The sequence below is a fragment of the Panthera uncia genome (assembly GCF_023721935.1).
Source record: "Panthera uncia isolate 11264 chromosome E2 unlocalized genomic scaffold, Puncia_PCG_1.0 HiC_scaffold_19, whole genome shotgun sequence".
Lineage (NCBI taxonomy): Eukaryota > Metazoa > Chordata > Mammalia > Carnivora > Felidae > Panthera > Panthera uncia.
Window position 1 is genome coordinate 8,179,165 of NW_026057588.1, and position 27,559 is coordinate 8,206,723.

General features: G+C 54.5%; 2 protein-coding genes across 6 annotated transcripts; one reads left to right on the top strand and one right to left on the bottom strand.

Moving 5' to 3' along the window:
* Positions 1 to 335: 335 nt before the first annotated feature.
* On the bottom strand, positions 336 to 18,933 carry NUCB1 (nucleobindin 1). Of its 4 annotated transcripts, none has more exons than XM_049621288.1 (13): positions 18,670 to 18,933; positions 17,867 to 18,027; positions 15,605 to 15,712; positions 13,046 to 13,178; positions 9,482 to 9,585; positions 6,040 to 6,225; positions 5,667 to 5,757; positions 2,992 to 3,050; positions 2,639 to 2,731; positions 2,457 to 2,549; positions 1,940 to 2,110; positions 1,380 to 1,476; positions 336 to 1,275 (listed from the first exon to the last, which is right to left on the bottom strand). In XM_049621288.1, exons 2-13 carry the CDS (start codon positions 18,014 to 18,016, stop codon positions 1,163 to 1,165), a joined length of 1,398 nt encoding a protein of 465 aa, XP_049477245.1. In that variant the 5' UTR covers positions 18,017 to 18,027; positions 18,670 to 18,933; the 3' UTR covers positions 336 to 1,162. The 4 variants fall into 4 exon arrangements, with proteins under 4 accessions (XP_049477245.1, XP_049477246.1, XP_049477243.1 ...); XM_049621289.1 differs by lacking the exon at positions 18,670 to 18,933 and adding an exon at positions 18,447 to 18,552 and having other exon boundaries at positions 17,897 to 18,027; XM_049621286.1 differs by lacking the exon at positions 18,670 to 18,933 and adding an exon at positions 18,447 to 18,552.
* A 111-nt stretch (positions 18,934 to 19,044) lies between these two features.
* On the top strand, positions 19,045 to 26,728 carry TULP2 (TUB like protein 2). 2 transcript variants are annotated; one of them, XM_049621284.1, is made up of 12 exons: positions 19,045 to 19,311; positions 19,592 to 19,624; positions 20,023 to 20,074; positions 20,481 to 20,604; positions 21,193 to 21,330; positions 22,659 to 22,783; positions 23,509 to 23,817; positions 24,719 to 24,831; positions 25,568 to 25,682; positions 25,767 to 25,865; positions 26,112 to 26,283; positions 26,569 to 26,728. In XM_049621284.1, exons 2-12 carry the CDS (start codon positions 19,593 to 19,595, stop codon positions 26,700 to 26,702), a joined length of 1,413 nt encoding a protein of 470 aa, XP_049477241.1. In that variant the 5' UTR covers positions 19,045 to 19,311; position 19,592; the 3' UTR covers positions 26,703 to 26,728. The 2 variants fall into 2 exon arrangements, with proteins under 2 accessions (XP_049477241.1, XP_049477242.1); XM_049621285.1 differs by having other exon boundaries at positions 22,731 to 22,783.
* Positions 26,729 to 27,559: the final 831 nt, after the last annotated feature.

A 27,559-nucleotide genomic window follows, 5' to 3' on the forward strand; every position in this document is an offset into this window, starting at 1 on the left:
AAATAAAACAGGGGCGCCCGGGTGGCTTAGTCGGTTAAGCGTCCAACTTCGGCTCAGGTCATGACCTCGCGGTTTGCGAGTTCGAGCCCTGTGTCGGACTCTGTGCCGGCAGCTCGGAGCCTGGAGCCCACTTCGGATTCTGTGTCTCCCTCTTTCTCTGCCCCTCCCCTGCTCGTGCTCTGTCTCTCTCTACCTCTCAATAATAAATAAACGTTTTAAAAAAAAGTTAAAAAGTAAAATAAAACGACTTAAAAAAAAAAGAATAAGGAGGACTTTAACAGGTGAATTGGGGATGGGGCTTCAGAGGGAACAGTATATGCAAAGACACAGAGGCATACATTGTTCCAGAAAATGTATTTGGATGGAACCGGAGGATAGAGCAGAACTGGGAGCTGTAGGAGATAAGGCCAGAAAAGGTGGGGGGGGGGGGGGCGGGCGAGGCCTCCCACATGAGGCCGAGGGAAGGGCTGGAACCTGATCCTGGGGCAGGGTTGGCTCCAGGGCCCTTCTGGGACTGTGGGGGGAAGGGGCGAGGAGCCAAGCAGTCAGGGTGGAGGCGGAGGTGGCTGGAAGCCAGGGCTGCTAGCTATCAGAGCTAATCAGCCCTGCTTAGGACTCTGCTGGCCTTCACACCCAGCCCAGGGGAAGACCCCGCCTTTGAGGCATCGGTGGTCCCACAGAAGGGAGGGAAATCTCTCGAGGGACCACCCAAACTGGGCGGCAGGCAGAATTCCAGCAGCTGTGGGGACGCAGGGTGCCAGCCGGAGTGGCCACAACCTGGGCAGCTGAGGCCTTACCATCTAGGGAGGCAGGCACGAAGCAGACCCTTCCCGGGAGGGAGGGGGCTTCTCTAAGTTGGGGTGACCCGGTGAGGGCCCCGGACAGAGCTGAGAAGGTAGGTCCTTGGAGGGGATGGGCAAGAAGGGGCCGCAGACTGGGAGGCTGTGAAGGAGGAGGTGAAACACGCTGAGAGACACGGGCTCAGGAGGCATCGTGTCACATGCCACCCTCCCCTCCCCTCCCCCAGGAGGCCACCGGCATATTGCTGGCCCCCAGAGGGGGTGGACTGAGACTCCTCATCTCCCTCGCATCAGCTGCCTCAGTAGGAACCCAGAGTGCCTTGCGGGGGTGGGGTGGGGGGTGGGGAGGAGTCCCGGGAGGATCACAGGTGCTGGGTATCCAACCGGGGCGGCTCGGGGGGCTGATCGGGAACCTTCTTTTCTGAAGGGTCTACATCCTTCTGGTCACCGGCCGGCGCTGGGACAGGCGCATCATCTGGAAATGGAGGGAGGAAATGGTGGCAGTAGACATCCCAATGCCTTTCTCCCGCGGACACCGACTGGCTCCCGCCCCGTGCGCCCCGGGGCCCACCAGAGCACCTGTGTCCTGGCTGAACTTGAGCTGTCCCTCAGGGCCAGGGGCTGGGCCGTTCTGGCTTTGCTGCTGCTGTTTCCTTTGTTCCATTTGCAGAACGGCCTGCAAGGGGTGGGGGAGATCGCACAGGCTAGAGGGTAAGGCCGCAGCTTGCTAAGTGGTGAACCAGCCCCTTCTCTATGGGCATCTTTTTTTTTTTTTTCTCTCACTGAGAGTTGAGCTTCATGACAGTTAAAAAGACCCAGTTCTCCCTCCTCTGGCGGGGCTCGGGTCAGACGCTGGGACAGGGAAGCCTTCCCTGAACCCTGGCTGAGTCTAACCTCCTCCTCTGTTCTTGACCTCTTCCTCCTCCCTTCCTGCTTACAGCCCCGCTGCCCTTATCCAATATGGCAGCCACAGAGCTGTCAGGGATGGGGACGGCGTCTGCCCTTACTCAAGATGGCGGTCACCGCCTGAGGCTCTACCAGTGATCAACACGGGGGCCACAGGCCTTCCCAGCCTCTGAACACACACGGATAAAGGCCACCAGACTCAGAGGATGGGCCCAGCCTCCCTGGCCGGTCACCTGCTGCAGCTCTCTCTTCTGGGCCTCCAGGCGGCCCTGGGAGCGCCCTAGAGCCTCTGTCTCCTGGCTGAGGCGCTGAGCCTTGGCATTCAGCTCTGCCTCCCGGGCGGCCAGCTCCTCCTCAAAACGCCTTAGTTCCTCCTCCGTGTACGCAGGGTGCATCTCCACTGTCTGCCGGAGAGGGGACAGGGGCCATCAGCAGGGCCATGCCGGCCTTGGCCCACTCACGTTCGAGACGGCTCCGCTAACAGGAGGCTTGGGCAAGGCTGGGAGGCCTGGGCCATGCATGTGGGTGGAGGAGACTGAGTGGAAGCCGGGGAGGGGGATAAAGACCCAGAGGCGGGGGGGGGGGGGGGGACAGAGACCTAGAGGGGGCACTGAGACAACCCAGAGGCAGAAGGAGGCAGAGACCCACGGGAGGGGAGCAGAGGCCCAGACAGTAAGAGGAGTGGCCAGAGAAGGGTCAGGGCCGGGGGCCAGAGGTATTCAGGACCCAGAGAGTTCCTCAGGTCCTCACCTCCCAGCCTTCCCCGGTGTCCCCGAATTCCTTCCTCTGGGTGGATGCGAGGAACTCCTCCAGGGTCACGAGGCGGTCCCGGTTGGTGTCCACCTAGGGAACCAGGGTAAGCGACAGAGCTGGGCCTCCCTCCGGCCCCGCCCCCTGCCGCCCCATCCATGGCCCCGGCCCCCTCCTCTCACGTTCTTCATCACGTGCTCCCTCATGCGAAGCCGCTCCTCCTCCATTTCCCTCATGTCGTCTTCTTCATTCTTTGGGTCATACACCTTCTCCAGCTGCAGGGTCAAGTGACAGGCAGGACATACTGAGGGGTCCGGGACAACCTCTTTCCTTGGCTACGCCACCTCCTCACGCACACAGACAGGCAACTTCAACTTCCAGCAGCCCTCGGGGCACCCGGCCACGCGCGGCAGCCTCTTTTTGCCGCGGGGGCTGCTGGGAGTTGTCGTTTCCCCTGAATTCACCTCCAGGGGGACCCGAGGGGGCGCAAGGCTGACTGGGCATCTTCTGCACGCACGGCTTCCAAGATGCTCACCTCCTTGGTGAAGAGGGCCTCCAGCTCCTGCTCATCCAAGACACCATCACTGTTGATATCTGAGGGGGAGACAACGAGGTATCTTGGGGGACTGCGTACAGGGTGGGTACAGGTGGGGCTAGAGAAGGCATTTGGGGCTGGTGTGGGCTCCGTGTTCAGAGGTCCGGTGTCCCTGGGTCCTCAACGACAGAGTGATATCCTTCCAGCTTCAGCGCCCCATTGGCTCATTGCTTGGTCAGCCAGTTCCCTACCAACCAGGGTCCCAGGAATGGAGTAAATGAATGTGGGCTTCACCAGGACTGTTCTCGGGGCAGTTGTCACACAAGACAACCCGATCCCTAACGCCTGGAGATCTGGGCACAGGATCAACCCCCTTGCCCAGGATCCAGGGTGTCAGAGGCCTCTGGCTCCCAGAGAACCAGGCCAGAGGAACCCCTACCTGCCTCTCCGCGTGTACAGCTACAGGGCTCCCGGCTTCTCGGCCACGTGGGCCACGTTCACTGTCTCCCCTCCTCTGCTTACTCAGATCAGCACCCACCCTGGTCCTTCAGAGATGGCCAAGAACCCTGACCTTGCAAATCCAGCGCTTAATTTTTTTTTAAAGATTTTATTTTTAAGCAATCTTTACACCCAACGTGGGGCTCAAACTTAAACCCTGAGATCAAGAGTTGCACGCTCCACCGACTGAGCCAGCCAGGTGCCTCGCCAATGGTCAATTTTTAACTCACATTTTACTGGACTTTCTGCCCTTGGCCTCTAGAACATCAAACGCTTTTCTCCAGATGCCCCTCGTTCTCCTTCATTGGCTCCGTCCTCCTCCTGAATGCTACATATTGGTGCACCCCGGGGCTCAGTCCTGGGACCTCTTGTCTAACTAAGCTTCAAGTCCAAAAGTAGGCTTCATGCCCAGCACGGAGTCCAACGCAGGGCTTGAACTCACGACCCTGAGATCAAGACCTGAGCTGAGATCAAGAGTCAGACGCTCAACCGACTGAGCCACCCAAGGTGCCCCTGAATTTAAATTGATTAAGCTAAAAATTTCAGTTTATCAGTCCCACTTGTTACATGTCAAGCATTCAGTAGCCACATGTAGCTGGTGGCTGCCATATTGGATGGGACAGGACATTCTCCATCATTACAAAACTAGTTTGATTGGCCAGCGCTTCTTTAGATGGGTTCCTCCAATCCCTGGGCTTCCAGTGCCATCCACGAGCTGCTTCCACACCTGAATATCTGACTCCCAACTCTCATCTCCACGTGACCGTCCAATCGACATCTCCGATTTGACCTGAGTGGACACGGTTCCCAACTTCCCCTGCCAAATATGCTCGCTCTTCCCCATCCATCCTTCTAGTTGCTAGGGCCAAATACCTTGGAGTCACCCTTGACTCTTTTGCTCACTCATACTCCTCATCCAGTCCGTCTGTGAATCCCACCAGCTTGACCTTCCAGATAAATCCAGACTCCAACCATTCTTCCCTACTTCCTATGATGCAGCCACCAGCTTCTCCAGCCTTCTCCTGGCTTTGGCCCTGGCCCCGCCAGCTGGACTCTGTCAACCCTTAAGGCAGACGGTGCCAGTCCTCTGCTCAACACCCTTTTGCGGTGTCCGATCTCAGAGAGGATAAAATCCAGATTCCTCAACCCAGCTGGAAGGCTTGGAGCAAGCTGCCTGTTACCTTGGAGACCCACGTTCACTCTTCCCTGGGTGTCTGCTGTTCCCACCACCTAGAACACTCTGCCCCCCAATGTCTGCAAGGCTCAACCTCAGTTCACTGAAGTCTAAGTTCAAACCTCAACTCTTTGGAGCTGAACCGCCCAATACAGTAGCCACTGGGACGCGTGAAATTTAAACGAATAACAATCACATACAATGAGAAATTCAGTTCCTCGGTCATTGCAACAGCTCGGTAGCCAGATGGGGCACTACCCGCTCCAGGCCCTTTAATGGGCAGCTTATGTACAAATTCTAGAGTATCTCACACTCCCTGGTTTCTCAGATTCACTGGAATAAGGCGTGATCTATTTGCCTGATCACCGGCTCTGTCAGAGGGGGGACCTTTGTTTCGTTCGCAGCAGCATCCATGGGGTCTCCATGAAGCTGGGTCTTCAGAGGGAGGTTAGTAAACGTTTGTCGAATGAATCAGCCGTGCCCTGTTAAGCCCTGCTGACCGCCTGCAGCTTCTGGGACAGGGTCCTAGGCACATCTGAGATGGCCTGGCAACCCCAAGCTATGTTTCTAGATGGGAAGAGAATGAAGGGGAAAGTGCCTTTAAACCACCACGGGGAAGGTGCTTCCCAGGTCCCTGGAGGCCTGTTTAATTAGGGAACGGCCCACTGTTGGCAATAGGGCTCCTGGCGGGGACTGGGGCTTCTGGGCTGCTGTGGGAGGGGGGGCCCAGGCCTAGCCAAGCCTGGATTGCTTACTTGGTGGACATCAGCCAGTCCCGAGGACGGAGAAGTCTGGTGTATCCCAGAAAAGAGGCCTAGCTCTTCTATGGAAGATCCTAGCAATGGGGAGGGGTGCAGCCTTCTACACCAGCAGGAGAGATGGGCTCAGGTCTCTTTGGCCTGCCTAAGCCCCAGTGTCGGAGCTGCCTCCTTAGTATTCAGGCCCCAGAAAGGCCAGAGGCTCAGGGTTCAGCCTGGATCTTGGGGCTCCCTCCCCACCTTACCATGCAATATGAAGAAGGTCTTGGGGTTAAACCTGTTGGGGTCCAATCCATCCAGCTCCTCCCACACCTCCTTCAACTGGGCTTGGCTGCCCTGTGGAAGGGAGAGCCAGGGGCTCATGAGCAAGAAGTCTGGGTCCCCGCCCCCCCATCCCTCAAATGTCATTTTCTTCAAGCAAGAAAGCCAAAAAAAAAAAAAAAAAAAAACCTCCCTAAAACTACAACGCCCAGCAGCCCCTGGAGTGACCGGGCATATTTAAACGGGCTTTTGGCCTCGGGGCCTGCTGGGAGTTGTAGTTCTTTAGCTACTTGTTCATCTTATGGCGCTTGGAGAGTGGAACTTGGCTGTGGGGTGGGCACAAAAGGGGGTCCTTACAGGTACATTGACTTTGGGATGCTCTCGGTGCCGGCGCTGTTGCTCTTCCAGCTTCCTCTCTGCCTCCTTTCGCTGTTCCTCTCCCAGTGACTCCAGATAACGGCGTCTCTCATGTTCCTTGAGCATCTCGTAGCGTTTGAACTCTTCGTGATGGGCTGCATCATACTGGGCAAGGTCTCGGGTAGCCTGCGGAAAGGCAGACGGTCATTCTCATCTCACTGCCGTACACGGGCCCTAAATGTCAACCTCCAAATTCCAAGCCCTCAGCCTTGAACCTGGGCAAGGGCCGCCCCAACCTCCATCCAGTCCTGAGTTCCATGTCCTGAGCTCAGCTCTTGATCTCTATGACCCGCTCTTGCCTCATAACATAGCCACCTCTATTTGTTCGAAGGAGATTAGGATGGTTACAAAGTAATGATTGTTTTTTTTAAGTTTATTTAAGTAACCTCTACACCCAACACAGGGCTCGACCTCACGACCCCAAGATCGAGAGTCACACACTCCTCTGATTGAGACAGCCAAGCACTCCTACACAATAATAACTTTAACCCACCTCCTTCAAGTCCTCCACAATCTCAAGATCTCGGAGGAACAGGGCACCTGGCTGGCTCCACAGGTGGAGCGCGTGACTCTTGACCTGGGGGTTGTGAGTTCAAGCCCCACATTGGGTATAGAGAGCACTTAAAAATAAAATAAAGAAAGGGGCGCCTGGGTAGCTCAGTCTTCGGCTCAGGTCATGATCTCATGGGTCATGGGTTCAAGCCCCGCATTGGGCTCTGTGCTGACAGCTCGGAGCCTGGAGCCTGCTTCGGATTCTGGGTCTCCCTCTCTCTCTCTCTGCCCTTCCCTCTCAAAAATAAATAGACATTAAAAAAAGAAAAGAAAAGAAAGATCTTGGAGGAATAAGCAATAAGGAACAACATACGAGGCAGACTATGGAGAGCAGCACAGCTAAATGGTAAAGAACCCTGGGTCTCCAATTGTTTTGCCCAGGGTTCAAATCCAGGCTCTGGTGTGTGAACAAATTCCACTAGGCTGTGTGATCTTGGGCAAGTTACTTAGCCTCTCTGCGCCTGTTTCCTCCTCTGTAAGATGGAGATAGCGATACCACACTGGGTTGAATAGTATCCCCCCACCCCCCAAATTCATGTCTACCCAGAATGTCGGAATGTGAACTTATTTGGAAATAGGACTTTGTAGATGTAATTAGTTACAATGAGGTCCTACCAGACGGGTGTCGGCTCTAAATGCAAATGATTGGTGTCTTTATAAGAAGGGCACAGAGAAGATCCAGAGAAACAGGGAGAATGCCATGTGACAATGGAGACAGAGGCTGGAATGATTTGTCTACAAGCTGAAGAGTGCTGGTAGCTTCCAACAGCTGGAAGAGGCAAGGAATAGGTTTCCCCCTAGAGCCTTTAAAGAGAATAGCTCCGCCAAAAACAAGGTTTTAGCTCAGGGATACTGATTTTGGACTTCTGACCTCCAGAACTGACAGAGGATACATCTTTGTTGTTTTTTCATTTTTAAAAAAATTTTAAGTCATCTCTACACCCAACGTAGGACTCGAGAACTCACGACTCCCAGATCAAGAGTCGCATGTTCTAAGGACTGAGCCAGCCAGGTGCCCTACACTTCTGCTGCTTTAAGCCACTGGAGTCTGTGGCAATTTGTTACGACAGCCACAGCAAACTAACACACCCGATAAGGTCCTTCCTGGCTTCTGATCTATACTATAAGATGATAATTTCAAGTTGTTTTCAGCCACTAAGTTTGCGGTAATTTATTCCTGGGCAGCGCAGGAAACTAACACAGCTGTTATGTGGGGAACAGAGCACTGCAGGGTTCTCAACCTGGGGAGACTGGCCCACAGGACACCACTGTCAAAGGCTGAGGGCATTTTTGGATGCCACAACGGGGGTAGGTCTACAGGTATCTAGTAGGTAGAGACCAGGGATGCAGCCAAACATCATACAACGGGGGCGCCTAGGTGGCTCAGTCAGTTGAGTGTCCAAGTTTGGCTCAGGTCATGATCTCGCAGTTCATGGGTCTGAGCCCTGCATCGGGCTCAGTGCTGACAGCTTGGAGCCTGGAGCCTGCTTCGGATTCTGTGTCTCCCTCTCTCTCTGCCCCTCCCCTGCTTGCACTCTGTCTCTCTCTCTCTCTCTCTCTCTCTCTGTCTCAAAAATAAATATAAGCATTAAAAAAACAATTTTGTTAACATCATACAATGCACAAGACTTCTCCCACAACAAAAATTATCCAGCCCCAAATGTCAAGAGTGCTAGGTTGAAAAGTCTGGCTGGTGAACTTGGAAGGCAGAAGCAAGGAGCCCAGTGAGGAACTGGCGATGAGAAATGATGGGAATTCAAACTAGGAGATGACTGGGGGCCTGGAGAAAATGGACAGTTTCTGGAATGTTCTAGAAATATGTGGCAAAAACATCCCTCAGGGACGGAGTCCAATGCTGCATGGACTCAAACGGCTGCTGCTATTATCCTCACGGCCACTAGATGGGGCTCCAGTAGGCCAGAAAAACAGGGCTCAGGCCAGGAGGAGGGTGGGGGCTTTGCGCTGGGGGGTGTTGGGGACTTGCAGAAGAAAGGCGAGGAGGGGAGAGGCAGGGGCACGTCTGGGCATCCCCTTCCACTCCCCAACCCCGTGGCCCTTGGCCTTCCTCATGAGGCTGGGCTCGAGATCCCATTTCTCAGATAGGGTCTCTATTAATTTCTGTGCCTGGTGTAGCAAATTATCATAAATTTGGAGCCTTAAAAACCTGGCTGGCTCCGCCGGTAAAGTGGAGGACTTTTGATTTCAAGGCTGTGAGTTCAAGCCCCACACTGGGTGTGGAGAAGAAAGAAAGGAAGGAAGGAAGAAAGAACAGTAGGGGCACCTGGTGACTCAGTCGGGCGACTTTGGCTCGGGTCATGATCCCACATTTCTTGGGTTCGAGCCCCATGTCAGGCTCTGTGCTGACAGCTCAGAGCCTGGAGCCTGCTTTGGATTGTGTGTCTCCTTCACTCTCTGTCCCTCCCCTGTTCACGCTCTCTCTCTCTTTCGAAAATAAAGAAACATTAAAAAAAAAAAAAAGAAAAAGGACGTGTAGGGTGTGACGTCTTTGGTGCGGGGGGGCCATTGTTCTGCCTCCCACAAGGACACAGAGGAGACAGCCCCACGCCCCCCACCCTCACAAGTCATAGGGGAAGGACGAGCCAAGGAGGGATTTGAATCCGGGTCTGAATGGAGCCAAGCCCACCTGCCTGTGTCTGTTTTCCCAGAGAGAATCTGGGGAGGCCTTTTGGGCACCACCCGGCCCTCTGCAGCCGCCGGCCTCACAGAACACCAGGCGGGGGTGAGCGGGCTCACGTCCCAGGCTCCCTTCCCTGCTCCCCTTCCACAAAGCCTCCTTCAGTCCTCTGCCTGTCGGCCCCTTCACGGCTACCGTCTGGATCAGCAGCTCTAGGTCCCGAGCCTCGAATGTGTGCTGATTCTGAGGGTCCAGGTGTTCAAACTGCTTCAGGAGGCTCAAGTGATCCAACTGTACATCTGGATGAGGGAGAGGTATTAAAAAAACAAAACAACAACAACAACAACTCAAAAAGAACACCTCATGGAATGTTCTTGCTTTTAACATCCCTATCCTGGGCTAGATGTGCTCTAAAGGAAGTCAGCTTAAAATAACAATAAGCATAATAATAACTAACACGTATCGGGGCGCCTGGGTGGCTCAGTCGGTTGGGCGTCCTGACCCTTGATTTCGGCTCAGGTCACGATCTCGCGGTTCGCGAGTTCAAGCCCTGCATCAGGCTCTGCGCTGACTGTGCTCTGCCTGCTTGAGATTCTCTCTCCCTCGCTCTCTGCCCCTCCCATGCTTTCTCTCTTTCTCTCTCTCAAAAATAAACATAAAAAAAAAAAAGAGAGAGAGCCCGGAGAGACAATGGTCTGGCACAGGGAAATGCATGGAGCCAAGGTCCAGAGGTGGCCGGGGTGTGTTGTTAAAACTAAAAAACACTGACATGAGAGGATGGGGGAGAGGGTGCCTGTGAAGGGAGGGGCAGAGGAGCAGGGATGGCTGTGGGCTTGGTCCTCCAAGCGCTGGGGAGCCATGTGGGTTCTAAGCAGAGGAGGGACAGGACTTGGGTTAGGTGCCGTGGTGGGCTGGGTAACGGCCCCCACGATGCCCACGCCCTAATCCCAGAACCTGTGAGCACGTCACATGGCAAAAGGGACTTCGCAGCCGGGATTAAATCAAGGATCTTGGGATGGGGAGACCACCCCTAACTACCCAGGGGACCCTGTGGCATCATAAGGGGCCCTATACGTGGGAGGCAGAGGCAGACCCGACCACAGGAGAAGACCGCGAGACTGAACACAAACGCGACTCGGCTGGCTGGCTCTGAAGACAGAAGAGGAGGCCACCCGCCAAGGAAGGCCGCGGGAGCAGCTGGACAAAGCAAGGCAGCAGGCCCTCCCCTAGAGCCTCTGGAAGCAGCGCAGCCCTGCAGACGCCTCGATTTTCGCCCCGTGACACTGATTTTAGTCTGATCTCCAAACCCGCGTGTGTCCTTTGAAGCCACTGGTTGTGCTAATCTGCTACGGTGGCCACGGGAGACCAACACGGGTGTTAGCAGCACCCCACTGGCTGCCGTGCGGGAAACAGAACAAAAAGCCAGCGCGGCGGCAGGGGGCCCGGGGAGGAGGCGACCACGGGGCTCCAGGCAGGGCCCGAGGGGCGGCAGCGGTCAGATTCTGGACATGCCCTGAGCTGGCGAAGGGACAAGAGTCGAAGCGCGCGGCGTAGTGCGAGGGACACAACAAGCCGCCAATTCGCAGGCGGGATTTTTTCCCATCAGTGACGAGGGGACGTCTGGTTTCCTGGAGAGCAAATCGGACTCTGAAACTATAATAATTAAAACAGCACGACAGGGGCGCCTGGGTGGCTCAGTCGTTAAACATCTGACTTCGACTCAGGCCACGATCGCACGGTTCATGAGTTTCAGCCCCGCGTTGGGCTCTGTGCCGACAGGGCCTGCTTGAGATTCTCCCTCTTTCCCTCCCTCTCTCTCTCTGCCTCTCAAAATAAATTAATTACATTAAGTAGCAAATCAAGTACACAAATAAAACCGAAGGACGGAGAAGGCGTGGGTGCATAGTGTGGAGGAGGCTGTCGGGTCACCTTCGAGATCTGGGACCCGCCTGGTACCCAGCACACGGTAGGACTCAAGGCATGTTTGGAGGATGGATAAATGGAGGCAGACAGAAATGAAAACAAAGTTCAGTTGTCCCGTTGACCCTCAACGCCAATGCCCGCCATCCGCCAATGCCCGCCATCCCCATCCGTAACATGGGAGCCTCGGGGGGTGTCAGGAAGCGAAAGGAGGGGCGTGGGTGAATCTCAGTAAAAGGGCCATGTTCTTACACTTAGCGACAGGCGGGAAGCTGTCCGAGCGGCACCAGAACACCACAAAGCTACGGGAAGTAGAACACCACGGCCCGTCATGGCCAAAGCGGGCAACCACCGAGGAGCCCATCAACCGATGAACGGAGAAACCCCAGTGTGGCCTATGCACACCGTGGAATATTACTTGGCCCTAAAAAGGAACAAAGGGCCGATACGTGCTACGTTTCGGCTGAACCTTGAAAACATTATGCTAAGTGAAAGAAGCCGGGCGCAAAAGGTCACAGATGGCACGATTCCATTTATATGAAATGTCCAGGAATAGGCGAATCCAGAGAGACAGGAAGGAGGTTACTGGTTGCAGGGGCTGGGTCGGGGGTGATAGCTGAGGAGTTCGGGGTTTCTTTTTGGGGGTGATTACAACGTCCCAAAATTGACTTGGGTGATGGTTGTATATACCTGTGAATATACTAAAAGCCAAGGAATTGTACCTATTAACTGGGTAAACTATACGACATATGAGTTATATTTCAATAAAGCTGTTAAAAGAAATAGTGTGGGGGGGGTGCCTGGGTGGCTGTTGGTTAAGCATCTGACTTCGGCTCAGGTCATGATCTCAGGGTTTGTGAGTTCGAGCCCCACATCAGGCTCTGCGCTGACAGCTTACAGCCTGGAGCCTGCTTCAGATTCTGTGTGTCCCTCTCTCTCTGCTCTACCCCGGCTTGTGCACTCACTCTCTCTCAAAAATAAATAAATAAACATTAAAAAAAAAAAAAAAATTGGGTGGGATCTTGGAATCTAAAACTGCCTCTCTCCTCCAGGTGCATTTTTTTTTCTTTCTGTTTTCCAACCAAATCATTAGACTATAAAATATAGTCGCAGATACAAATGCCTACAAATGAGAATCACGCCAGCTGGGGAGATAGAGAATAACAGAGCAAGGAAAAATACAGTGCACCCTTTGAAACTTCCTGACTTCGATCACTGCATTGTGGTTATGTAGGACCATGTGGCCGTTCAGAGGAAAATCACACTGAAAAAGGGGGGACCAAGAGATACAGTCTGCAAGGAACTAGCGAATGTCGCTGGAAGGCAAATAGAACAAAAGCTAATAACTGGAGAATCCAGGTCAAGGGTATTCAGGGACTTTGCACACTATGCTTGCAACTTTTTTTCTGGAAGTTTGAAGTTACATCAAAATTTTGAATGACCATGGTTTTTTAAAATAAAAATTTAAAAAAAACCCAAAAAACTGAAAACAAAAAACCAAAAAACCCGGGTGGCTCAGTCGGTTGAGTGTCCGACCTCGCCTCAGGTCATGATCGCGCATGCGTGGGTTTGAGCCCCGCATCGACAGCTCAGAGCCCGGAGCCTGCTTCGGATTCTGTGTCTCCCTCTCTCTCTGCCACTCCCCTGCTCATGCTCTGTCTCTCTCTGTCTCTCCAAAAACAAAACATTAAAAAAAAAAAAAATTAAAAAAACAAAAAACCAAATAAACCCACCAAGCAGTGATGTTAGCGGTAGAATGTTCTAGAAAGAAAACTCGATCCCTCTTCTATGTGTATTATGGGGCAGGGAGGCCATCCCACCCTACCTGCCCCTGCTTACTGGGCTCCTGCTCGGCGTCCATCTTGGCCTTGAGGAGCATCCGCAGCCGGGACACCTCTTGCCGCTTCAGCTCGTCCAGCTTGGTGCGGACATGATGGCTGACAAAGTCCAGCTCCCGGCTCAGCTTTCCACTCTGCCCGAATAGGGAGGAGACACTGGTCAGGCTGGGAGCCTGGGAGGGGGCACACTGGGCGGCCTCATCCTTTCCCGGCCCTCTCTGGAACCTTCTACCAGCTTTTGGATGCCTGGAAAGCTTATAGACCCATACCTGCCCCCAGAGCCTCCGACATAAAATCCCAACCCCTCAGCCTGGCATCTGAGGCCATGCCCACCTCTGTAGCCCCATCTCCCGTCATCCATCAAATCGCACTGGCTTCCAGCAACACTAACGGGGCATCGGCGCCTACACTCAAGACTCCTTCCCACCTTTGGCCTTTGCACACGCTGGTCGGTCCCTCTGCCTAGGATTCTCTTCTGCCACCACTTTTCAAGTCTAAGCAGATCTTCACTGCTCTTCACAATTCAAAGGGCGGGGGGGTGCCTGGGTGGCTCAGTCAGTGAAGCGTCCGACTTCAGCTCAGGTTATGAACTCATGACTCGTGAGTTCGAGCCCCCCGTCGGGCTCTGTGCTGACAGCTCAGGGCCTGGAGCCTGCTTCGGATTCTGTGTCGCCCTCGCTCTCTGCCCCTCCCCCACGCACGCTGTCTCTGTCTCTCTCAAATAAATAAACAAACTTAAAAACAAACAAACAAAAACCCTCAAAGCAGATGGCACCTCCCTTGGAAAGAACCCCCCCCCCACTAATTCTCTGCCCCCCTCCACACACACCCCTGAATAGGGTGCCTTCCCTGAGCCCCCTGGACTGTCGCTGCAGATTATGTCTGTTTCCCAGAGTCGACCCCATCCCTCTCCACTCAAGGCCCCCAAGCCTCCCCAGTGCCCACAGGACAGAATCCCTGTCTCAATAAAATCTCAATTTATTGAGAGAGACAGAGTGCAACTGGGGGAGAGGGGCAGAGAGGGAGGGAGACCCAGAATCCCACGCAGGCTCAGAGCTGTCAGCACAGAGCTCGACGCGGGGCTCAGACCCACAAATCCTGAGATCGTGACTTGAGCTGACGTCGGACGCTTCACCGACTGAGCCGCCCGGGTGTCCCCGACTACTTCATTTGTACACACAGTTCCCACTGTCTGAAATGCCACCACCCCACCCTCCCACCGCAACTCTACACCACAGACCTTCCCACTGAGACTTTATACCTCACTTGGGGGCATCCATTTTCTAGAAACCCTCTCTCACTTGTCAGACTGGACTTGGCCCTCCCTGGGGCCTCCCCAGCACCCTCTACGATCTGTCATTGCTCAGCCCGCTTTCTCAGTCACTCGAGACTCATGCGGTCTCTCCAGCCCGCCTGGGGCGTGGCCCTCGAGAGGCAGCAGTGACAGTCATATTAACCTCAGCCAGTGAAGCATCTACTATGGGTCAAGCCCTGTGCTGGACTCCCTGAGTCTATCCCCTAATCCTGCCTACAACCTCATTTTACAGCTGGGTAAACTGAGGCCCGGGCGGAGACGCCACTTGTCCCAGGGCCCTCAAACAGCGACTGGTACCAGATCATGTCTCCCCACATCCTTTTCCTGCTCTGGACCTCAACACTGGAGCGGAGAGGCGCCTGGGCGGCTCAGTCGGTCACGCGTCCGACTCTTGGCGTCGGCTCAGGTCATGATCTCGCGGTTTTCCTGAATTCGCGCCCCACGTTCGGCTCTGCGCGGACCCCACGGAGCCTGCCTGGGATTCCGTCTCCCTCTCTCTCTCTGCCCCTCCCCAGCTCGTGCACTCTCTGACTCTCTTAAAATAAATAAACTTAGGGGCACCTGGGTGGCTCAGTCGGTTGAGCGTCCGACTTCAGCTCGGGTCACGATCTCACGGTTGGTGAGTTCGAGCCCCGCGTCGGGCTCTGGGCTGACGGCTCAGAGCCTGGAGCCTGCTTCCGATTCTGTGTCTCCCTCTCTCTCTGCCCCTCCCCCATTCATGCTCTGTCTCTCTCTGTCTCAAAAATAAACATTAAAAAAAAAAATTTAAAAAAAAATAAATAAATAAACTTAAAAAAAAAAAAAATGAAGATTACGTCAGCTCCTCAGGAGGCCTTCCGCGAGCTAGAGGTGGTGCTAGCTAGTGCCCCCAACACGTCCAGGGTTTGAATTCTTCCCGAGCAGAATGCACGACACTGAACATGCCGAGGAACCAGCACTCACACGGCAGGTCCGAGGACCGCTACCCCGCATGCCTCAGCCCTTTGTGCGTCTTACCCTCGGATGATCCTAACCCGAGCCCTGTCATGCAGGTTCTAGTTATAACCCTCGGTTTTACAGATGGGGAAACCGAGGCACCGCGAGGGGCGGTCACACAGCGTGTAACGGAGCCTGCGCCCTCTGATCTATGCTTAACCACACGTTCCGTGGCCCCTTGAGAGAATCCAGTCCATTCCTGGACTCTGTCCTCCGAGCGTGCACCCTTCCTCCTCTTCCCCGCCCAACCTGGCTCGCGCCCAGCCGCACCTTGATATCCTCGGCGTTGGCAGCCTGCAGCTTCTCGCGGAAATGCCCGTCTGTCTCCAGCACGTTGATGACTTCCTGGAGATACCGGTGGTAGTAGAGGCCTGTGTCCTAAGGCAACAAGGACGAACATAGCAGCCCAGCCCTCACCCTTCTCCGGCTCCTCCCTGCAGGTAGGACCCAGGCCCCGCTCCCCTGGGCACCTGCTGAAGGACCCAGAGACACCCTGCTTGGAGCAAGGGGCAGGCCTGCGTGGTGGCACAGAGGCTCTGGGGCCAGCCGACCCCAGTTCCAATCCCCATCTGCTCTGTAACCCCAGGCAAACGGCCCGATCTTCGGGGCCACGGCTCTCCTCTCTTCCCAGGCCTGCAGTGGAGACGAAGTGAAAATCACGTGGGTAGATACCCAGCCCCAACACTGAGCACGGAGTGGGTGCTTAGAGTGGACACACCAGTATTTGTTCACAAGTGAAATATACCCTCATTCATCATTCATCAAGCGCTCACCGAGCCCCTACCGTGTGCCAGGCACTGGTACAGGGGATATAACTGAACAACTGAACAAGACAGACAAAAACGGCTAGGCTCCTGGACCCAGACCTGTCCTGTGTAGATGGCCAGCACGCTCTTCTCCCTGGGCCTCACTCTTCCATTTTAAAATAGGCAATAAGGGGCACCTGGGTGGCTCAGTCGGTTAAGCTTCTGTCTTTGGCTCAGGTCATGATCTCGTGGTTTGTGAATCTGAGCCTGGCATGGGGCTCTCTGATGCGAGCACAGAGCCTGCTTCAGATCCTCTGTGCTAACACCACAGAGCCTGCTTGGGATTCTCTCTCTCTGCCCCTCCCTCCCCCATCTCAAAATAAATGAATACACATTTTTTAAAAATAGGCAATAAATTGGGGCATCTGAGTGACTCAGTCGGTTGAGCCCCCTGACACTTGATTTCGGCTCAGGTCATGATCTCACCGTTTGCGAGATCAAGCCCCACACCAGGCTCTCTGCTGTCAGCGCAGAGCCCATTTCAGATCCTCTCCCCCCCTCCCCCACCACTCCCCTACTCACACGTACGCTCTCTCTCTCTCTTAAAAAGAAATAAACATTGGGGTGCCTGGGTGGCTCACTCGGTTAAGCCTCTGACTTCGACTCAGGTCATGGTCTTGCCGTTCACGGGTTTGAGCCCCACATCTGGCTCTGTGCTGATAGCTCAGAGCCCGGAGCCTGCTTGGGATTCTGTCTCCCTCTCTCTCTGCCCCTCCCCTACTAGCGCTCGGTCTCTCTCTCAAAAATAAATAAACATTAAGAATAATAAATAAAAGGAACCGAGGCTCTGAATAATCTACTCCCAGGCTCGCTCTGCTCCGGTCACACTGGCCACCTCCATGCCCCTCTACTTCTGCTCTCCCCACCACACGGCCTTTGCTCAGGCTGTTCCCTCTGCCTGGAATGTTGTTCCCTGCACTTCAGATTTCAGCTCGTGACCCTTCCTCCTTGACTATCACACTGATGTCCATTCTCAGGGAGGCCCAATGTCTTCCTGGTCTGTGATGGCCCAGGGGTTGTGTTAGCACTGTGTCCGGCCCACAGGAGGTGCTCAAGAAACGTGTGCAATGAATGAAGGGAAAGGGAAGTCAGAGGTGCCCCTCTGGGCCTGCAAAGATTTCACCAAGCAGAGGCCTAACTCACAAGGTCAGGACCGCCACACAGGAGCACGGGATGATCTGTTCCAGAGACAGTAACGTGCTCTTTACTGACAGGCGCTATGTGCGGATTCAGGCCACAAATCAGGGCACTGGCCTTGAGGATCTTTAAAGTTCCAAATTCCCTAAGAGAGAAGGTTTCCTAGCATTTGATAAACACATGTTGGAATTAACACATGGGCGGTTTACCCGTCCCTTCCCAGGAGCTCCATGAACTGAGAACACCTCGGTTGGCTAACATCACCTGCCCCAGGTGCTACTGGGAAATGTAGTTCTTTTTTTCCCTCCATTCCTGCTTGAGAGCAGGGGGGGCTGAAAACAACAGATGTTTAGGTAGGGGGTAATACAGATTTGCCACTTAAAATCTGACCTGATTTCCCACACCTCAGGGCCAGGGACTTAGAAATATGCAGTCCCCCCCCCCCCCCCCCCCCCGTCAAGTTTTTCACCACGTCAAAGCCCAGGCGACTGCAAAGAATGTCAGGCAAACTTCAAGCTGCGTCCCTGGGGGAAGTATCCACCCAGGGGCGACGGGGATCCGCGGGAATTGTAGTACCACTTGCAAACACCTGGCTGGAGAGGAGGGCAGGGCCACTCACGGGGCTCTCGGTCGCAGGGCTCTCCTGCTGGGGCGTCCCCCGCTCCAGGGGCACCGCCAAAACAGCGCGCAGCAGCAGCGGTAGCAGGAGAAGGACTGCGCGGGGCCCGGAGGAAGGCATGACGACGTGGCCTGTGGGGAGCAGAGGGGTGGATGTCTGTCCCAAGTCGCCTACTCCCCTGGACCCAGGAGTCTGGGCCCCCAGCATCCCCCCCCCCCCCGGCCATCTAAGTCAAGACTCAAAGCGTCTCGTTTCCCGAGACACAGGATTCCGAACCTCCAGTTCCTCCTTCCTTAGACCCAGGAGTCCTGGCTCCCAGCACCCAGCCTCTTCGCTCAGACTCAGGAATCCGGGATCTCAGTCCCCTTCGCCAGAACCGAAGGTTCAGCACCACTCCCCGACCCCCCCGACCCCCCGAAGCCTCCTCTTCTGCCAGGATCTACAAATACTGGTGCCCAGTCCATCCTCCCCGAAACCCAGTTTTCCAGCCCTCTGGGCCCCTTCCTACCGCTCCTCCCAGGACCCCATCTGGGACCCCCCAGCCCCTCACCTTTCCCTCACCGCAGAGGGCGTTTTCCCGGGCTCGGACCTCCGGTGCGTTCGGGTGATTTCCCCCCTAGACCACGCCCACTTTCCCGCAGAGGACCCGCCCTCGGCGGCCTGATTGGTCCGCGCTGGCTTCAGTCCCCTCGGTCCCTGTCTAGGGGCCCGCCCCTTGTGGAAGTCGCTAGCCTGTTCTCGAAAGGCTCTCCTCCATTCTCGGAAGCTCTTACCTCTTGACGCCGCATTTCCTGCCTTTTAGGCGAAAGGAAAGCGGAGGATTTCAAAGAGAACTGCATTTCAAAGAGAACTACAATTCCCTGCAGGCAGGGGGAAAATGAGGCCACTTCCGCGGGCCTCTCGGCCCCTTCGCCTCATGGCTGTTGTAGTTTTCCCATTTATTTTTCCCCCAGGAAGTGGCTGCGAGTTACAGATAGGTCGGTAGCTGTTGGCACAGGTCATATTCTAAGTTTTAGCATATAAGCCGAGAGAGAGAGAGAGAGAGAGAGAGGGAGGGACCCTGCGATGCTGTCTAGGGTCCCTTTAAGGAGCACCTGCATGCCCTTCCAATTCAGAACCCCTGGAGCAGGGTTGCCAGGCTGCAGCTGGAGGCCAGGGTTCATTGCTTTGTTGGAAGTGGAATGTGGTGGGCCAGGAGGGAGGGGATTAGGGCAGGTCCCAGTGGGAATCTCCCTCCCTCCCTCTGAGCCCTCTTTCTTTGCCTGCTTACTTCCCAGAGACCCAGAGAGTAGGTCCCCAGCTAAAAAGAGGGTCAGGTATGTTTAGAAATTGGCCGGAGAGGCAAGGTACCGAGGCGTGAATGTGAAAAGCTTCTCTGCCGGCAGGAGGAGAGGAATTTCCAGGATTCCAGGCAGGTGGGTGCCGGAGGCCTGGGGTCACTGAGGGTCGAGTGTTGGGGGTCCAGGGTCCTAAGTTCCCATGCCTGGGTATAGAAGAGTTAGCTATTTGGGGGAGAGAAAACCAGATTCCTGTGCCCCTGAAAGTAACGAAAGTTGGAAACAGGCTGCTGGGTCCCTGGAATTCCAGCTGTCTGGGTCCAGGAGAAAATTTAAAGCATAAGATCAGGTGTTGGAGGGCAGAACATCCACTGGGATGTTGGATCTGTGTCCTGATGCCTCAGTCTTGCTTCTCCAGGATGTCTCAGGAGAATGACACATGGACGAAAGAGTGAGTGGGGAGAACAGGATGGGGAGAGCAGGGATGGAAATGGGGGCTCAGGAGGAACTCAGAGTTTGATAATGCCCACACCCACTCAACTCTGACTTCTTAACCTTATTGGTGGGTCCGGCACCATCAGCCTAGCAGTAAGGGGCAGGGGGCCTGGACTCCTGAGTCCTGACAAGGAAGGGCTGGGGATCTCTGACTCCTGGATTCCAGACAGGCCAGTGCTGGGAAAAAAAGAGTTTCAGAACTCTTCTGTGACCTCACAGAGTGCTCAGCACCCTAAGTTGGGCCTGGAGAGGGAAGGGAAGGAGAGGCTCTTGGGCAGTTGGGGGGCGGGGAGGGGAAAAGGCGGGGGAGGTGTTGCCCTGCTTGTTGTCACCATGAGCCTGCACCTCTCTCAGGTTGCTGGGGGATGAGCTGGCCGCCATGAGGCTGCAGAAGCTGGAACAGCAGGTACTATGCGCGGGAGTCCTGCCAGCCCCTCTTCTGTCTTCCATAGCTTCCAGGAACACCACCCCCAGGACTTGCTCTGGGACTCCTGGCCCTCTTTGTCTCCCTCCAAGCCTCAAGTCTGCAATTGGGAAATGAGAAAATAGGCAGTTGGGCTTCTAAAGAAGCAGACCTCGGGGATGAGAGTCCAAAATTTCTAAAGAACTAAGGTTTTGGAGGGCGGGACTGCTAGGGCCCTGGGGGAAGAGGGGATTGGGTGCGAGGACTGCTGGATCTGAGGAAGGAGGGACTGAGAGCCTGGACTCTCCCTCTCATGCATGCCTCCCCTTGCCCCGGGCCCTCTTTCACCCCTGTCTTCCTGTCTGGTTCCTGGTCGCCACCCCCTCACCCCCTTTTCCCACTCCTGCAGCGGCGGCTTTTTGAGAAGCAGCGGCGGAAGCGCCAAGAGCCCCTCATGGTTCAGGCCAATCCCGACGCTTCCCTGCGACCCCGGCGACCATGGAGGCGGGAGGAGCGCCTCGCAGGGGACCGCGGTGAGGAAAAGTTCCCAGTGTCGGGCAGGAGCCTAGGCCTAGAGGGAGGGGTCTGCGGGAATTTGGGACGGGGCCTAAAGGGCTCAGGGTGGAGGGGCGGAATGGAGTCCAGAAGAGCCCAGTGCAGGCCCCTTGGGGGCCCAGGAGCAGGACCCGCCTGAGCTCAGCGGCGGGATAGCCAGAGCGCGGGGCAAGGCGGGGTACAACTGGAGGGTGGGGCCGGAGAGAATCCCTTGATTGGGCTTCTTGGAGCTCTGGGGCGGGGCTTGAGGGAGCTGCGGGGGCGGGCCCTGGAAGCGCCTGAAGGCTGCAATTAACAAAGCCTGGGGGGCGGGGCCTGGATCATTTAGAGACAGGTCCGGGAGAGACTGAGAGGCCCCTGTGGGATTGTGTGCCCGCGCTGAGTCCGCAACAATTTAGCCGTAGAGCTGTGCTTGGTTGAGACTTAGGACGGAGTTAGCGTTCTGAATGGGTCTCAGGGGTCTGGGTGGTCAGAGACAGTGCCTGGGAGTCTGTGAGGAAGCAGCTCTGCGCAGAGGATGGAAATTTGTACATCGTGTTAATGGGATCCGCTGCACCTTCTCCCAGGCCTTGGGAACCCTTTCCTCCAGGAGAACATGCCAGAGGCACATCTGTGCTCTGGCCTCCACAGTGCCCTGGGCTTCACGATCTGCGGTGGAGATGGCAGTGGCGAGTGTGACCCACTGGTTTCGCCGACAAAAGCAGGTAATCTCGAGTCCTTGGACCTGTCTATATCCTAGAACTACACTCCCTCAGAATTCAGGACTCTGGAACCTTTCTCTCCAAAGGACCCAGGAGTCCAGCCCACTCTGGGCTCTGTCATTCCTCACAGCAAGGAGTCTAGGTCCTGAAACTCCTTCTCCAACACTCAGGAATCCGAATCTACAGGCCCCTTCCCCTGCCCAGCCCAGCCATCCTGGTCTCTAGTCCTTCTCCTTCTCCTGGCTTCCAGATAGTTCCGATCTGGAGTTGGAGGAAGTGTCCATGGAGAATATTCCTGTTTCTCCACCTCCTTACAAAGAGCCTCCCAGGATTCGACGCAGGGGTTGGCCAGCCCTCCAATGACCTGGTAATTTCAGGGACACTGGGTGAAATCCTCTTCCCTTTTTTGTAAAAGCATTATTGAAATACATTTCACATACCATATAATTCATGCATTTAAAGTTTACCATTCCATGGTTTTTAGTATATTTACAGAGATGAGCAGCCATCACCACATTCAATTGTAGAACATTATCATTGTCCCAAAAGAAACCCTGTACCTTTTAGCAGTGACACCCCCCTCCCCAACACACACACCTCATTTCTCCAGCCCTAGGCAAACACTAATCTGCTATCTCTTTAGATCTTCCTATTCTGGACATTTCATTTAAATAGAATAATATAGTATATGAACTGTGGCTTCTTTTACTTAGCATGTTTTTAATGATCACTTTTGTTGTAGCATTATCAGTACGTCATTACTTTTTATTTCTTGATGATATCGTATGACAATTCCTTCTATTCTTATAGACCAATGATTCAATATGACCAATTGATTCGTATGACCAATGATTCAACAACAGGACTCCTTTTGAAAAACAAATTTTAATGTCTGTTTACTTATTTTGAGAGAGACAGAGAGAGCAGGGAAGGGGCAGAGAAAGAGGGAGGCACAGAATCTGAAGCAGTCTCCAGGCTCTGAGCTGTCAGCAGAGTCCAACGCAGGGCTCCAACTCATGAACCTCGAGATCATGACCTGAGCCGAAGTCGGAGGCTTCACTGACTGAGCCACCCAGGCGTCCCAATAACAGAACTTTTAATTATCGTCCCAAACTTCATTCCTCCGCTCCATTTTAGCTCCTAGTCTCTCTGATGTGGTCTTTGGGAGAAGGGAAATGGAGGACTTTAACCCCTCTCTATTCTTAGATCCAGGGATCTAGAGACTTCTCAGCCAGTGTAGGTACCCATGTACATGGGGGAGAAGGAAGATCTGGCAAGTGTGAGGAGTCATACAAAGAGGCCAGAAACCCAGGATATCTGGCCTTTTCCAGGTGACCTTGTCCCAAGTTCCTGGGACCCGGGTGTCCTGAGCCAGCCTTCTTCTGGCTTCTTCCACTCCTTAGGGGCCAGTGCACAGGAAGAGAGCAAATTCCAGGATGTTGGAGACGAATATGAGGTACCCAGTCCAGGACCAAACCCTGGAATGAATGGTGACGGGGGACATGGAGACTTGGCCTCCAAAAAGGTGGGAGGTGGCACAGCCAATCAGGATATAGCAGGAGGGCTAACCGGGGACTCTAGAGTGGGTGGGTGTAAAACTCTGCAGCCTAATCACAGGCCCTTTTTACTGGTGGGCGGAACCTGTTATGATTGGTCTAGTAGTTTCTCTCTGTGTGTTACCATTTATGAAATCAATCTAGAGGATTTAAATCTATGTAAGCACATACATTAAAATCCAGCCCACCAAAAAGTAGCGAGCTTTGGAGAGAAGGGGTGAAACAGTGATAGGGAAAAGCTAGTTGGCACTCGCTCTGGTATCGATGAAAGTAAGTTAAATAGTTTCAAGTGGGTCGCTCTGGGCCATATTATGTTATCTAGACCGAATCAACACTGGTTTTAGTTGGAGGGACGGTGCTTTCAAAGGGATTCTCCCAGCGGTAGGTGGAGTGGGCGTGGCTTCAGCGGGACGTTATTAGTGGTAACCAATGAGGACTTGGCTGGGTGGGCCCCTTGGAGGTACTGGCCAATCAGCAGGTGACCGGGATGTTTGGCCAATAGGCGGAAGACATGGTTGAGGGAGGGCGTAACACTGAGCTGGCGTGGCCAATCAGTAGTTGACAAGCCTGGGGTGGGGGCGGGTCTCAGCTCTGTCCCCTAACTTGAATTTGGCGCGTGGGCTAGGGCAAGCACCCGGAAGAGAAGAAAGAGGAGTCGGAGTCTACAGTGAACTCCCCAGGAGCGGCCGAAGAGGAGGTGTCGGAGGACCCGGAAGGCGAGAAAGACGCAGGCAGCAGTGATGTAGGAAGCTCGTCCTGCTTGCCTCCCCGCGCCCCAGGCCCTCGACTGGGAGAAGACATGGAAGCGTATGTCCTGCGGCCAGCGCTGCGCGGCCGCATAGTGCAGTGCCGCATCAGCCGCGACAAGCGCGGCGTAGACAAGGGCATGTTCCCTTTCTACCATCTCTACCTGGAGGCGGCCGACGGGCGGAAGGTGCGGTCTGACAGCCTCTGGAACGAGATCCACCTCCCAGGGACAAGCCCCGCCCCTTTCTGAGCCTTGTCGAGACTTAAACGATTCCAGGCCTTGCTCGTCTTGGAGCTAGGACTTGTGAACTCCAACGCCAAGCCCCGCCCTTCACAGAACTTTCTGTGAAAGGCTCCTTTCTCAGTGGCCTTAACCAAGCTCATTACTAGGCTTCGTCCCCTCTTGAGATAAGCCTGCCTTTCTCAGTCTCAGCCTTGGTCTCAAAGTCTCAAGGTCTCTTTGAGTCTCAAAGTCTCAGCCTCCAAAACTCCACCCCTTACATACCCTCTCAAGGTATTGGACCCATTGTGTTTGGCCCCTCAAAGAGCCTTCTTATCTATCAGGCCCCACCCATGCCTGGGGTAAACCCGGCCCCTCAGGAACCAAGCCCCTCCCCCAGAGCCAGGCCACGTCCCCCTCAAGCTGGCCAGTTCCCCCTCAGTGTGGTGGCCTCTCTTCAAAGTACTCTCCCCAAAAGAGGCTATTTCCCTTCTCGGTAGTGCCAGACTTGCTCTTCCCCGGTGAAATGCCTACCAAAGTCCTGCAGTGTTCCACTTGAGGCTCTTCCCTATTCTCCAAAGCGGCCCAGCCTTGCCACAGTTGGGCTGCCCGCTGCCTGGGCTCAGCCCTGACCCAAGTCCCAGTTGCGGACCGGATGAGGGGGAGATATTAAGATGTGACGCGCCGCTTCCGGACGTAGCAGATGACTTCGTTCAGAGAGAACCACATCTCCCAGCAAGGCTTGAGATATTTAGTGCTCCATTACCCTCTCCTCTGTCATGGGGACGTGGTGTTTCCTTGTCTTAGACCCCTGACCCTAGCCGGATACCAGAAATCAATCCTGATGGGCTGTTTTTCCTATCCACAGCACTTCCTCCTGGCTGGACGCAAGAGAAAAAGGAGCAAAACCTCCAATTACCTCATTTCCCTGGACCCCACAGACCTGTCTCGGGATGGGGACAACTTTGTGGGCAAAGTCAGGTGGGCAGAGCCCTGATATGTGTGAAAAACGGGGGCGGGGGAGGGGCGGCGGCAGGGGAGAAGGGCAAGGGAACTACATTTCCCAGAAGGCCACAGAGCGCAAGTTCCACCTGTTCAAGGACCTTTTGTCTTAGACTGATGGGTTCTGTTATTTCTTCACGTGGTAGCCCCGGGGTGGTTGGGAATAGGAGAACTAAGGGCTTTGGAGCAGAGGTTGACATTTAGGACAAGTTCTGGGGCCGCCTGGGTGGCTCAGTCTGTTAGGCCCTGGACTCTTGATTTCGGCTCAGGTCATGATCCCATGGTTGGTGAGATCTAGCGCTGAGTCAGGCTCTGTGCTGACAGTGTGAAGCCTGCTTGGGATTCTCTCTCTCAAAATAAATAAGTAAACTTAAAAAAAAAACCAAAAAACATTTGACTTCTGGAGAGGCAAGGTGGGGTGGGACTCCTAAGTTCCTGTGGGAGAGGGCTGTAATGTATGGATGTAATGTAATGCATGCATTCTTGAATCTTTGGGGGAAGAAGGTTTCTAGAAGGTCAAGGCAGGGGGCTAAAAGTCATGGCTTATCAAAGAAACAGAGGGGCTGGGGCTGTGGATACATGGAACACAAAACTTAAAACTTAAATCTCAAGCAGAGGGTTAACGGGAAGAGTTGATGACATGGGAAAGCACTCCAAGTACAGCAAAACAGTAATTATGATTTTTGCTCTGACCACCCCCCCCCTCCTGGAGCAGATCTAATGTCCTGGGCACCAAGTTCACCATCTTTGACAATGGAGTGAACCCTGAAAGGAAGAATTTTGTCCCGGAGACCACTCGGATCAGAGAGGAGCTGGGGGCTGTGTGCTATGTGAGTTTCCTGGAGACAAGAGAGAATGAAGCAGGACGGTGGGGAGGAGAAAGAGCCAGGCCAACTGGAGCATAATTCCCACAGGAGACCAACGTCTTGGGATTCCGAGGGCCCCGGAAAATGACTGTGATCATTCCAGGAATCGATGACCAGAACCAGAGACTCCGCGTCCAGCCACAAAACGTGAGTTGGCTAAGGCTGAGACTGTCTGGGTCAGTGGGAGAGGAAGGTCTGGGGGACTGGCCATAGGTCCTAAGGGAGAAGGGGGCCCATGGCTTGCAGAAGGTCATATGTGAAGCCAGGAGGACTTTGTTAGACTTCTATGTTTCACAGAGGAGAGAGACTAGAGACTCAAAAATCTGCATCCGGAGGAAAAAGGCCCATTGGTGGTAGGTTAAACACCCCCCCCCCCCCTACTTTATCTGCTAGGAGCAGGAGTCACTACTGTGTCGCCTCCAACGGGGAGCTAGCCAGGGACTGGTCCTGCTACAAAACAAAGCCCCGTGGTGGAGCTACAGGAGCGGCGCCTACGTACTCAATTTTCACGGTCGAGTCACCCAGGCCTCGGTCAAGAACTTCCAGATCGTGCATCCGGATGACCGTGAGCTCCTAAGAACCGTTTTACCTGGGCGAGGAGTAAGGGGAGGTTGGAGGGTGGCATGAGCCGACAAGAACTACGTCTCCCATCAGCATTTGAGCGTTTGTCTAGGCTGGGCCGAGTCCACGCTGTTGCAAAGCCTGTTGGGAAATGTAGTCTTTTAAGCGGCCCTCGGTTTCTGGGCTTAGCGGGCGCGCCGCCCGGCCTTTGTGTAGTTCCGGAAGCTCAGAGGACCGCGGGAGGGAATTGAGGGGTGGGGCTGGGCTTAGATCCTGACTTCCTCCTCAGCCGATGCCCTCGTGCTCCAGTTCGGCCGCGTGGCCCCAGACACGTTCATCATGGACTTCTGCTTCCCGCTTTGCCCCCTCCAAGCCTTCGCCATCTGCTTGTCCAGTTTTGATGGAAAGCTGGCGTGTGAGTAATCCAATGAAATACCATACCCTCGTCAGCTTCTGTTGCCTGCTCATTGGGAGAAAGGGCCCCAGCGCGCCTTCTTTTGCATCACCTTACTATTAACACCTCGTACGCTGCCTGGGTGCCCAGTCGTGTGATTCAGGGAGTGGGCTTTTCAGCAGCACCTGCTTTCCCGGGACTCAAGAGTCGTGGGAGATGGGTCTTAAGCAACAGAAAATCAAAACGCATCTTAAGAATCACGGGGAACGATTCTGGAATCGCCAGAGGGGGTCAGGGGTGGGACATCAGGCGGTAGGCACAGCTTATACAAAGGTCTTACAGTGGAAAGAGACTTGATTGGCTTGGGAATATGAAAGCCTGGGGAAGCAATGGAGAGGGGGCAGGGCCGGAGGCTGGACAAAGGACAGGATGTTTGGGCCATTCTTCTTTGAACTGCTCAACAGATCTGAGGTCAGAAAAGACTTCTGAGTTGGAGGCAAACTTGAATTCAAGACATGCATGGGTGAGAGAGTAATTACAATACTGGCTAACACCTGTATAACATTTGTTATTTGGGGGCGCCTGGGTGGCTCGGTCGGTTAAGCCTCCGACTTCGTTTCAGGTCATGATCTCATGGTTTGTGGGTTCAAGCCCCGCGTCGGGCTCTGTGCTGACAGCTCAGAGCCTGGAGCCTGTATCAGATTCTGTGTCTCCCTCTCTCTCTCTGACCCTCCCCCGTTCATGCTCTGTCTCTCTCTGTCTCAAAAATAAATAAACGTTAAAAAATAAATAAATAGGGGGGCCTGGGTGGCTCAGTCGGTTAAGCGGCCGACTTCGGCTCAGGTCACGATCTCGCGGTCCGTGAGTTCGAGCCCCGCGTCGGGCT